A 12264-nucleotide genomic window follows, 5' to 3' on the forward strand; every position below is an offset into this window, starting at 1 on the left:
TTTTGTTTTAATTGATTTTTAAATTATTTTTAATAAAAATATGTTAATAATTTTGCTTTTACGTTACGTTTGCTCAGGATTTGAGTAAGTGAATGGGTGGTAAATCCAAAGCCAAATAGCCCAGGACTTACAGTTGGTTGTTGCAATTTTCAATAATGACCATTATTTGCCATAAATACTATTGTTGTTGTTGTTTGTTGTTGTGGTTTGTTCTTTCAGGAAGGATAGGGGGCTCTGTCTTTTATTGTTTGGAGTTCCAGTGAATAGTTTCGAGTGTTTTATTAGTTGTAGTATTTTTATAGTTGTTGTATTACACAGAAATATGAGTTTATTGAGTTTAAATTATGGCTTCGTTATTTTTGTTTTGTTTTAACATTACAAAAAAATTAAATAATACATAATGTGAAGAGAGTAGCCTAGAAGTAGTAGCTATGTAAGTATAACAATGAGATGGCTAATACAAATGCATGGAGAGGTAAATGAGCCTTCGTTTTGGATGATCGATCATTGGATATGAGGAGAAGACGAAGGAGGCGTAGGTAGGCTTTTTTGCTTATATGATATCGATGTACTAATGCAGCAATGAGATATTGTGATGTTCGTTTCGTTTACTTTGGTTTTGCTTCTCCTTTTTTTTGGGGTTACACATTAGCAATAATAATCATAATATTGGTAATACTTATAACAATTGTCATAAATTGTGAATAGTGGTGTATTGAGTGGTGTTTTTTTTTTTACCGGAATATAAATAGCTTTAAATATGTTGTTCTTCTCTCATTGTTGTTGTTGTTGTGTAGTAAGTTGTTTGTTTATCATAAATATTGTGTATATATAGATAGATATATAGATATATGTGTATATAATTCTGATATATGTATGTATATATATGAGGATATAATATTATATAATAATAATAATGATTCTTTTTTAATTCCTTCATAAAATATGTTGTATTTCATGCTGATGTTCTGTAAGTTATCCTGTTTTCTATAACTCATTGATGTTGTTTATCTTCCTTATCATGTGCCTGGTTTTGGGAAAATTCAGATTTAAAACTATTTATTGCTGTTATTGTTGTGGTTGCCCGTATCGTGTCTGCTGTTCTATAAAAAAACAAAATCACTTCCACTTTCTGCTTAAAGTTCATCTCTAGGTGGTGGTGGTGGTAAGTATAATTTAGTTGTTATGTCTTCAACTAGATCTCCCATGATCATAATCATCATATATCATCTCCAATGCTGGTGGTGCTTATTATCATGCTCCTTGTTTTTCTTTGGTTCGTTGCTTTTTGCTCTCTCACTCATCGTACTGCCTGTGTTAAAGGAGTCTCAACATTACTCATACTGTGCCTATATCATTAGCCATATTTTAGCATTTTCATCATACCATCAATTGCCATCTTTCCAATACCACTTCTATCGTCGTCCTCGTCACTTCAATGTAGCATTTAGAGAACACTGCAGGAGGACTTCTCACGGAATGGATTGACTTTCTGACTAGTGAAGCCATGCAAAAGATAGTCCTCCTGTTCATGCTGTGCTATGTAACGCATCATGGCGGCACAAGACACCGATATGGGTTGACGATCTACCGACGCTTCCCGCCTTAGTTGTTCAACAATAATGCGTTGCTGTTGCAGTGAAGAAGACATAACGTCCATAACTGCAGTCTCAGATAGTCCTATGATGACAATGTTATGTTAATATAACAAAATTTAGTTTTTGGCAGTAGTTTGTGTGTGTTTTTTTTAAGAATAGTTAACTAGGATGAGGATTTTTGGATTGCTCAATTTGGTATAATTAAATTATATTTTTGGTGGATTAGAAGAAGGGAGTTCTGTTTCTTTATTGGAGGGGAAGAGGTTTGGATCTGTGGTGCGGTTATTAGTTTGTGAGGCTAAATGTAATTGGAAAAAGAAAGAAAAAATACAAAAAAATCAACCAAAATTGTGATACATATACATTTGTAAGTGGGTGTTAATTATTAGCGTTTGTTAACAAACATTAAAATTATTAGCTAAAATGTAATTGGGGTTAAAAGAAAAGTACGCATAAGAAGTTCTGGAAGTTCTTAAATAGGAAACTGAACTGTAAGCGTCACGATCAGAAGCGTAAAGACAAGGCTCAACAAAATAATGCACTGGGCCTAATTCCCGCATCTGTTATCGAGTTCAAAGATTAATTTCGCTCCGTAAATACAATTTGAATGATGGCATACGAACGTAATTTGTCAAAGAGTTATGGATTTCGGAGAAGAAAAAATCGTTCGGTGTAGCATATTTTGCCACCTCAAAAGTAATTACTGGTAACAAAATAACTAAAAACACGTTTTAAATAATATGCCATTGTTTTTTATACCCTCTTCCCTAGGATGGGGGGTATACTAATTTCGTCATTCCGTTTGTAACACCTCGATATATGGGTCTAAGACCTCATAAAGTATATATTCTTGATCGTCATGCGTTTTAAGTCGAAGTCCATGTCCGTCCGTCTGTCGAAAGCACGCTAACTTTCGAAGGAGTAAAGCTAGACACTTGAAATTTTGCACAAATATATCTTATTAATGTAGGTCGGTTGGGATTGTAAATGGGCTAAATTGGTCCATGTTTTAATGTAGCTGCAATCTGGGGTCTTGACTTCTTGAGCATCTAAAGGGCGCAATTCTTATCCGATTTGGCTGAAAATTTGCACATGGTGCTTTAGTGTCATTTCCAACAAAAGTGCTAAGTATGGTTCAAATCGCTTCATAACCTGATATAGCTTCCATTTGAACCAATCTGGGATCTTGACTTCTTGAGCCGGTAGAGGGCGCAATTCTCAACCGATTTGGCTGAAATTTTGCACAAAGTGGGTTATTATTACTTCCAACTACTGTGCTGTGAATGGTTCAAATCAGTCAATAACCAAAAAGTCTACGATCTTGACTTCTTGAGCCACTAAAGGGCGGAATTCGCATCCGATTTGCTGAAATTTTGCATGAACTTGTTTGTTATTACTTCAAACAACTGTGCCAAGCATGGTTCAATTCGGCCCATAACCTACAAGGCGAGTTATTGGCGCCTATAAATAACCAAAGACCACCATGTTTCAGCGGCGACCGGTCGTATAGACCGGAACGAGCTTGATCGCCTATAAGGGTTTGACGGGAATCGGCACCTCCACATGCAAATGTGGCAACAACAACAACTACACTGGTCCGTCGTGGAAGGTTAAAGGCATTCACTTGATAGCTAAAGGTATTCACTTGGTGCAGAAGATAGCCACATTACAAGTCACATAGGAATCTCGAAATTTGGTATTACAAAGTTCTTGGAAATAAAATTGTTTCTTACGGCCTGTTTCGTTAACCTCTGAGAGACAAATAATGATTTATGCCTAGGAAATATCCGCAATAAGAAATCTTCTTTCAGAATTGTTTTGGATTAAATGTAAATTTAGCTTAAGAAGAAACTTCGGTCTAACAATTAAAACCGCAATTGAATACGTAATTAAAATGTTAATATGAAACGTTATGACTAACAACCACCATGCATCCTTAGCTTATAAATATGAAATTCCATTTCTATTTTAAGATTTCTTCAGAAAAAGTTGAGTAGCGGCAAATAAATTAAGAGTGAAATAATGTCAAAAAGCCTAACTTAAATCACTGTGTGAAATATCAGTGAAATCGTATGATTATTGCGTCTTTTATGGGGCCAAGACTTTAAATCGAGATATCGGTCAATATGATAGCTATATCCAAACCTTGACCGATCTGGGTCAAATTGAAGTAGTATGGCGAAGCGCCTAACACAACTCACTGTCCCAAATTTTGGCAAAATCGGACAATAAATGCGCCTTTTATGGACACAAGACCTTAAATCGAGAGATCGGTATACATGGCAACTATATCCAAATCTGAACCGATCTGAGCCAATTTGAAGAAAGATGTTGAGAGGCCTAACACAACTCACTGTCCCAAATTTCAGCAAAATCGGATAAATGTGGCTTTTATGGGCCTAAGATCCTAAATTGGCGGATCGGTCAATATGACAGCTATATCCAAATCTCGTCCGATCTGGGCCTAATTGAAGAAGGGTGTCGAAGGGCTTAACACAACTCACTGTCCCAAATTTCAGCAAAATCGGATAATAAATGTGGCTTTAATGAGCCTAAGACCCTAAATCGGCGGATCCGTCTATATGACGCCATATCCAAATCTGGACCGATCTGGGCCTAATTGAAGAAGGATACCGATGGGCCTAACACAGCTCACTGTATTAAATTTCAACAAAATCGGATAATAAATGTGGCTTTTATGAGCCTAAGACCCTAAATCGACGGATCGGTCTATATATACTTAACATGCTTATGGACAAAAAGGGAATCTTTGCAAAGTATTAGCTCAATATCTCTATTTTTAAAGAATGTAGTGTGATTTCAGCAGACAAACTGTTCGTACCCTGGCGAGACCAGCAGGAAAAACTTTCAGCGGTGGTTTTCCCCTCCTAATGCTGGCAACATTTGTGAGGTACTATGCCATATAAAACTTCTCTCCAAAGAGATGTCGCACGGCCGCACGCCGTTCGGACTCGGCTATAAAAAGGAGCCTCCTTATCATTGAGCTTAAACTTGAATCGGACTGCACTCATTGATATGTGAGAAGTTTGCCCCTGTTCCTTAGTGGAATGTTAATGGGCAAAATTTGCTTTTGCATAGGGTCGGAAACGTATATTTCGATGTGTTGCAAACGGAATGACAAAATGATGAGATGAAGTGTGGACGAATCTTGTGTACCCTTAATCATGGGTCTTTTTCGTTAAGTCTCGAAAGAAAAATTGTCTTTAACCTTCTAGGTCTCAGTGTGTTGTACTCTGAACCCTTGCCGATGAAGGACACCATCGGGTCAATCCGGTACGTACAACCGGCTGCCATGGGATTGCAGGTCGAGGTAGCGATCCTCATCTTGTTCCATAGTTGATCATGCTCGTTTCGGCATATAGGACCGATCGCCGCGGGAACATTATGATCATTCTTTACATAAAGGCGTCAATAACTCGCCTTGCCATATAGAGCATCATAGGCACTCATTATTTAGGCAAGATGCGCCCATAGTTCCAACCTGTGTTGCCGTTTTTGGTAGGTTCCTACCAAAATTGGTAGGTTTTTATTCGCTTGGTAGGTTGATAGGCTGACCTCAATTTTTGGTAGGTATTATCCACATATAAATACCAAGTTAATTACTGAAAAATCGCTGGGGATAACTAAAAATTATTTCACTTCTTGTCGTTTTTGTGTATCCGTTAAGAGAGCAGAATAAAGCCATGGATTTCGAGGAGCCAAATACTGTTACAAGGGGTCTTACTGCTTCAAATTTCAGCAAAAAGGGCGTAAGTTCTGATATTGACTGTAACTGGTACGAGCGTTCAAGGATCTCTTCCATATTTGGTAAATTCTGGGTAAGGAATGCGGCTTTTGTGGGTTCAATGCCTTAGGCTGACCTCAATTTTTGGTAGGTATTATCCACATATAAATACCAAGTTAATTACTGAAAAATCGCTGGGGATAACTAAAAATTATTTCACTTCTTGTCGTTTTTGTGTATCCGTTAAGAGAGCAGAATAAAGCCATGGATTTCGAGGAGCCAAATACTGTTACAAGGGGTCTTACTGTTTCAAATTTCAGCAAAAAGGGCGTAAGTTCTGATATTGACTGTAACTGGTACGAGCGTTCAAGGATCTCTTCCATATTTGGTAAATTCTGGGTAAGGAATGCGGCTTTTGTGGGTTCAATGCCTTCAATCGGAAAACGGGGCATCTGCAACTGAGTACCTGTAATACTCGATATGACAAGGCGTGTTATGTTATAACCAATGGCCATTACGTTCCAGCGGCGATCGGTCCGATGCGATGTGAAACCGATAAATCTCATCGGTTAGCAGTTTATTTCTGTGCGCTATTACAGTCTGTAAAGGCGAGATAAATATTTGCCAGAATATTATCCAGACATAAAATGTGTCCATCTGTAATCCTTTGCCTTCTCTCCATAATTACAGTATAGCGACACAAACAGTAATTTACCGTCTTTAATCTCCATCTCATCTCCACAGATACTGCAAAAGTTCGTCTCTTCCAATAAGTAGCCCGAAGTCATAATTATTCTGCTTCAGGATAAGCCTTGCAAAATTCCGGGAAAATTTTTGTTTAAGCAAATACTACTGAAATTTACATTAAAAGGTAGCTGCTGGTTTTAGGACGCCACGCCATTACGTCGTGAGTTTGAATCCTGGCTATGGCATCAGAAAAAAATTTCAGCGGTGGTTATCCCTTTCTAATGCTGGCGACATTTGTTGGGTACTTTGCCATGTAAAAACTTCTCTCCGAAGAGGTGTCGCATTGTAGCACGCTGTTTTGACTCGGCTATAAAAAATAGGCCCCTTATCATTGAGCTTAAACTGGAGACGGACAGCACTGAGTGGGATGTGAGAAGGTTGCCCCTGTTCCTTAATGGAATATTCATGGGCCAATTTGAATTTGGCATCCTCGTCAAACTCCTGTAGGTGAGCAAGCTCGTTCCGGTCCAAAGGATCGATCGCCGCGGGAACAATGTGGCCGTTGGTCATTTATAGGCACTCAGTATTTGTGCAAGAGCCGGTGCCAACCGACCTCTGACTTAAACTCTCCACTCGATGCTGTTGATTGTCCGCGACTGCAAATACAGCTACTCCGTATGGAGAATTCCACTATCCGGAGTGGAATTCTGCGCAACCGCAATCGGAACTCGAATGTTCCAGCCTGTGTGGTGCTCACAGCTATCTCGTGCCCGTGTTTCTTCTATAATGTTCTTTCCCCTACCTTAGTAGAGCCATCCGCGTACCATGATCTCTACCATATGCCAATTGTAATAAAGTTCTGTCAATCCAATTGCATTGCATTGCTAAAGTCAGGTCTAATGTCTGGCATATTCTATAATCCCTTAGAGCTACAAAACTTTGAGGCACTAGCTTTACACCACCAACTAATGCAATTGCACAAACAAATACGCATTGAGTTTTAGTTTTTTGTATGTGACCTTAATGAGAGTATTCGTTGGTGAAGAAAATTGAAATGAAAGCCCCACTGACATTTAGACAAGGCAAGGCGCTTGGCAAATCATAGACATTTTAATACAGACATAAGAAAAGTTATCACATAAAAAATAATAATACAAAGTTGTAGGGGCTGAAAACCCCAATGGTTTGTTCAGGCTTAGGTTGGAATGAATCACATACCAAAGGGGTGGTTGTAAATAATTAGAAGACGATGACTCTCTAGGAAGGTATTAATTCTAGTAATAACACTCACATACATGTACATGCAGTACGTACAACAAAATTTTCTATTAATTTAGAACGCAGACTAAGGTCAATGCATACACAATATAAGCTGGGTATGTGTCCATGTATGTATATTTGCACATCTATGCGTGTGTATATGCATACATATATACAAATTTACGTTCTGCAAAATACTATAAATAGTAGCAATTATAGCGAAAACACAAAAGCTAACAGTCACAATAAAAGAAGCAACACCGCCAGACAGCGAGGACCTCATGAATGTCTAAGGGAAGGAAAAGGCACCCCCACAATAAGAAAGAACTCTTGTCGTTTTAACAGATGGTCATTTTATACGAATCGATGAAAGCGAACGATACACTGACAGATTTTTGATGATATTTGTTTACATTGCACCATGCCAACATAAAAAAGAATCGATTAAAAGGCCCACCAAAAGCAACAACCCTCCCTATCTACACCAACAATGTCATTTTTTATTTCCCCACAAATGTAGGCTGCAAGGGGTGCGTGCTATCCAGTGGTGGGAGTGGCAATACATAGTTAAAAGAAGATACAAAGCAACCAAAATGAGTGAAATTAAAAACCCTTTTTTCATTCGTTTGCAATAATAAACGGTATCACACATGATCACAGGTCATGAAAAAAAACATTTGGCGAGAAGCGGAATGTCAACTTAAGGCATCGCAGTAGGGGTTCTGTAGAGGTTTGTAAATAGGATGATGTGTAAAAGCATCATCATCATCATCTGGAAATAGATATACGCAAAACATCAAAAAGCAAATGCGTAGATCCTGCTTTCTAGATAAAAGAAATGTAACCTTTTCTTCAAAAAGTTGTTTCCTACAAATATCTTTTTTATAAGTACAACACAAAAGAGGAATAGGTTGGGGTGTTTGGGGAGTAGCAAAATAAGTGTGTCCTCCAAATTCTTTGAATCGCACAACACAATTTGGTTTTTCTTTTGTTAGTTAATTTACCTTCTTACGATGGAGCCAAGTGCAAATGTTAATAGATTAGTAAAAAATTATTTTTACAGTTTATTTTCACGATACGGTGTTAATATTAGTACACACTTTTATTTTTCTCTTTTCGATTTAAAATACACACCCAAAAAAATTTTCCTGCTGCTATTATTAATGACGCTGGTGATTTGATCTCTGGTAGTGTGTGTATCAGAGAATAGTGAATGGCTGCAAAAGAATGTATGATGCAAGGACGATTTAAAAGGGCATTATCACTTGTATACTAGGCAAATTTACACAAGGTAAAGTCCTAGGCAAATTTATACAAGGTAAAGTCATTTGCACAGCTGATGAAATTTTCTAATTCCGGAGTTGTAAGCAAATCCCACTAGAACGTCAAATGCTTTGTTTGGATTTTAAATGCTTTTTACATTTTGTTTCTTTTTTTTAGAATTTTACCGTTTGAATTTATAATTTACACGTTTATAAACATAAATCTTTTGATTATGTTGCTACTACACATGATAATGCAAATAAAACTGGAATGTCAATTAGGAGGTGTGCAGAAATTTGACAGCCTAGTAGGAATTTGCGCCACCATTCCCACAGGGTTGTATAGCTGATTGGTTTCGTGGGGGTAGACTTTGTTGTTGTGCTAATGGCGATACCGCTTAGATGTACCATGTACAGGATGCACTTATAAGGTGAGGTCATGTGAACAGCTGTGTACAATTTTTTTTTTTTTGTTTTAATTTTGCAAAATTTCTTGCAAATTTTGTCCATGAACACTCCACTAAGGAACAGGGACAAACTTCTCACATATCAATGAGTGCAGTGATAATGGCCTCCGTTTTATAGCGAAGTCAGAACGGCATGGACCTGTGCGACACCTCTTTGCAGAGAAGTTTAACATCACAAATGTTGCCAGCATTAGGAGGAGAAAACCACCGCTGAAATTTTTTTTCTGATGGTTTCGCCAGGATTCGAACCCAGGCGTTCAGCGTCATAGGTGGACATGCTAACCTCTGCGCTACGATGACCTTCAATTTTTTATATATATATTTTTTTTAATTTTGTAGTAATTCTAAATGTCAAAGGCTTGATAACACAGCTTATCATAGACCATATACGGCTAAAACATATAAATAACATAACCCTGCAGAGTGGGCTGTCATACAAGATAGATCGATAGAAGCAAGATATATTCACACTCTGATTTTGGGTACGTTACTAGTTCGCGCCATTTTTCGGCTGTTTACGGCACACTATCTGGTAATTATGTAATGGATAACTCTTACAAATTTCGCCTCTGTTGCGAAATTGAAAGAATCATCTTTGTATGTAAATACCCCTTGAGAGATGTCGAATTTTTCTTATTTTAAATCAGCTGTTTGCCAATTTAAGACCGTCCCACATGAATCGAGTTCTTGGCAAAGTAAGTTTTGTGTTTCGGTCCAATTTGGTTAAAATTAAACCAGTTAACATAAATAGTAATAAAATGGTGTCGGTGGAACAGGTTGTTGAAAATAATAAACGCAGTTTGGAAATTATTGAATCTCTGAAGAACGAGGTACATCTCATTTTTTTTGCCCGCAACATTAAAGTTTGGTTATATGATCTATTTTTGTTTTGTTGCCCAGCTTCAAGCAATACGTGGTGAACTTATCGCTCGTAAAAAAAAGGAGCTGGTAAACGAAAATGCTGCACTGAAGAAAAAAGTTGAACTGGCTAGAAGTCAGTTGATTGCATTGGAAACAAAGAACGGAAAAATACAAATTACGGTACCAGGAGCCCGTTCAATGTGTACAAATGCAAGCGGCGAAAACGTTCCTCCACCACCAGCAGCAGCAGCAGCAGATAAAGAACCAAAGGCACCAAAAGAGAAGAAAGCCAAAAAGGAGAAGCCAGAAGGCGCCAAAAAAGATGCAGCTTCAGTGGCCGCAGCCACAGAATTGCCCATAGATGTTGGACGTTTGGACATGCGTGTTGGTAAAATTATTGAAGTTGGTCGTCATCCCGATGCAGACAGTTTATATCTTGAGAAAATCGATTGTGGCGAAGAACAGCCTCGTACTGTAGTATCGGGCCTGGTTAAATATGTTCCTTTGGAAGAAATGCAAAATCGAATGGTTGTTGTTCTATGCAATCTCAAACCTGCCAAAATGAGGGGTGTCACCTCAGAAGCCATGGTTATGTGTGCCTCAACTCCTGAAAAAGTTGAGGTCTTAAGTCCACCTGCTGGGGCGGTACCCGGTGATTTAGTGCATTGCGAAGGCTACAACCGACAACCTGACGCACAAATGAATCCCAAAAAGAAGATTTTTGAAACTTGTGCACCAGATCTAAAGACCAACGATGCATTGATTGCGTGTTATAAAAATGCTCCTCTACATGTACCTGGAAAGGGAAATATTGTCGCTCAAACTCTAAAAAATGTTCAAGTAAAGTAGAAACTTTTATGGAATTTTTTATTGTGCATGTTCTAAAAATGTAAAGACCTTATTCATTCACAATTTACACACCGTGCCTTTATTTCTCTTCAAAATCTACAAAAAAAACGTATAATGGAGTATACAGAAGATTTTTATGGCAAGTTAGTCTATAGAAAGGATATTACCATAAATATTATTAAAAAACAAATAATCTTAACAAAATCAATAATAAAACACAGTTTTCAAAATAACTATTGCTGGGCTGGCTATGGTCTCCTTAGCAGTGGAGGTTGACTGCTACTTTCCACAACAATTGTCTTGGTCATGATGTCGTAGGCTGTGCGATTATTCTTGAAAAATACCATCAGGAAAAACATGGGAAATAGAAGGCTTAGAATTAGATTTTTGGCAACGGCACGCATGAAAGCGCGTTCGAATTTAGGCGTCTCAGCCGGGAAGAGGAGTGCCCGCATTTGTATGCGTGGGGTTTGGAAGCCTAATTGTATTTGTGGCCCCATGGGTGGGGGTATTTGGCCGTTTGGAGGTAGGGGGACCATGGCTTCGCAGTACTTAATTTTCAATCCTACTACGTGTTTTCCCAACGATGCACCATCAAAGAAAGTAGTCAGTACAGCCTCATACAAGCATACAAAAAGTTTGGTAGCCACTTCAAAAGCTAACAAATCCGAGGAGAAAGCCAAGAAGTCCAGCGAGTATATCAGAGCGCTAGCAAAATCGTCATTTTCCATAGCCTTGTTCAAAACTTCCTTATCCATGTCCAGCATTAAGTTAAAGCCAAAAACATTGGTTACCACAAATATGGTGACTATTTTCAAGAAAAGCATAATGATCATGTCGATAAGCTCGGCAACAGCGCGTTTCCAGAAAGGAGCAAGTACATACTCATAGCCTCCGGTACGGTTAATTACCTCGGCTTGGGCTTGATCATTCATAATGCGAAAACCTCCGCCGAAACCATTAAATCCAACGCCCATACCTGCCATAGCAGCATTAATATTGGGTACCTGTCCAGCCGCGGCGCCTCCCAATGCTGGATTGCTAGTTGTTGGCATGTTCAGACCCATGACTGGCATGAAGTTATTGGCTTGCGATTGTTGTTGCGCAAACAGTTGAGGATAGCTACTCATAAGGTACCACGGAAACATAGCCATAGCATTCTGGGAGATGTTGGCATGTTTAACCCATTCATTTAGACTTGCAAAGTAGGCCTCTCTGGTACCTATTTCACGACATTTGTTTTTCGATGATTCGTCGCTAGTTGTTTTTGTTGCTGTCGTAGAATCATTTGATGATGTTGCTGCCTCCGTTTTGACGACTTCGCCCGGAATCTCCTGCTTATCGCTCATGTTTCCTTCAGCCAGTTCTAAGTGCAGGATTCCTAATGTGGTATTTCGAAAGGACACGTTATTACTGAGCTGGCATTTGGACTGATTCAACACTTACTAATAATTGATGAATACAATAGGATAATAGGATAGACACGACAATACAAAAAACAGCTGTTATAATTTATCAAGGCGTTGCCACTCATT

At 38.4% G+C, this 12264-nt stretch overlaps 3 protein-coding genes across 7 annotated transcripts in view; 1 reads left to right on the forward strand and 2 right to left on the reverse strand.

Moving 5' to 3' along the window:
• Positions 1-225: 225 nt before the first annotated feature.
• LOC106087049 (guanine nucleotide-binding protein subunit gamma-1) lies at positions 226-8520 on the reverse strand. Of its 4 annotated transcripts, none has more exons than XM_013251933.2 (3): positions 8425-8520; positions 1387-1896; positions 226-1312 (listed from the first exon to the last, which is right to left on the reverse strand). In XM_013251933.2, the coding sequence occupies exon 2, from the start codon at positions 1658-1660 to the stop codon at positions 1448-1450; it is 213 nt and encodes a 70-aa protein (XP_013107387.1). In that variant the 5' UTR covers positions 1661-1896; positions 8425-8520; the 3' UTR covers positions 226-1312; positions 1387-1447. The 4 variants fall into 4 exon arrangements, with proteins under 4 accessions (XP_013107387.1, XP_013107388.1, XP_013107386.1 ...); XM_013251934.2 differs by having other exon boundaries at positions 1387-1680; positions 8425-8518; XM_013251932.2 differs by lacking the exon at positions 8425-8520 and adding an exon at positions 8295-8418 and having other exon boundaries at positions 1387-1680.
• Positions 8521-9447: 927 nt separating this feature from the next.
• LOC106087052 (aminoacyl tRNA synthase complex-interacting multifunctional protein 1) lies at positions 9448-10796 on the forward strand. Of its 2 annotated transcripts, none has more exons than XM_059370552.1 (3): positions 9448-9551; positions 9667-9849; positions 9920-10796. In XM_059370552.1, the coding sequence occupies exons 2-3, from the start codon at positions 9694-9696 to the stop codon at positions 10727-10729; spliced, it is 966 nt and encodes a 321-aa protein (XP_059226535.1). In that variant the 5' UTR covers positions 9448-9551; positions 9667-9693; the 3' UTR covers positions 10730-10796. The 2 variants fall into 2 exon arrangements, with proteins under 2 accessions (XP_059226535.1, XP_013107391.1); XM_013251937.1 differs by having other exon boundaries at positions 9546-9616.
• LOC106087051 (protein FAM8A1) overlaps positions 10786-12264 on the reverse strand; it is a 325072-nt gene continuing 323593 nt past the window's right edge. Inside the window, exons 2-3 of the mRNA XM_059370551.1 lie at positions 12176-12200; positions 10786-12110 (exon numbers count right to left, since the gene is read on the reverse strand). Of these exons, the coding sequence (XP_059226534.1) occupies positions 10978-12078 (1101 nt within the window). The 5' untranslated portion in view covers positions 12079-12110; positions 12176-12200 and the 3' untranslated portion in view covers positions 10786-10977. The remainder of the gene's footprint in view (positions 12111-12175; positions 12201-12264) is intronic.

This window comes from Stomoxys calcitrans, chromosome 5 (assembly GCF_963082655.1).
Source record: "Stomoxys calcitrans chromosome 5, idStoCalc2.1, whole genome shotgun sequence".
Classification (NCBI taxonomy): Eukaryota; Metazoa; Arthropoda; class Insecta; order Diptera; family Muscidae; genus Stomoxys; species Stomoxys calcitrans.

Excerpts from the sequence above, each read along its gene's own strand:
- LOC106087052 (XM_013251937.1), top strand. The coding sequence starts at position 9,563 with ATGGATAACTCTTACAAATTTCGCCTCTGTTGCGAAATTGAAAGAATC. Across the intron at positions 9,617-9,666 it reads AAATTGAAAGAATCATCTTT|CTGTTTGCCAATTTAAGACC; the intron begins GTATGTAAATAC and ends ATTTTAAATCAG. Across the intron at positions 9,850-9,919 it reads TTGAATCTCTGAAGAACGAG|CTTCAAGCAATACGTGGTGA; the intron begins GTACATCTCATT and ends TTTGTTGCCCAG.
- LOC106087049 (XM_013251933.2), bottom strand. The coding sequence starts at position 1,660 with ATGGACGTTATGTCTTCTTCACTGCAACAGCAACGCATTATTGTTGAA.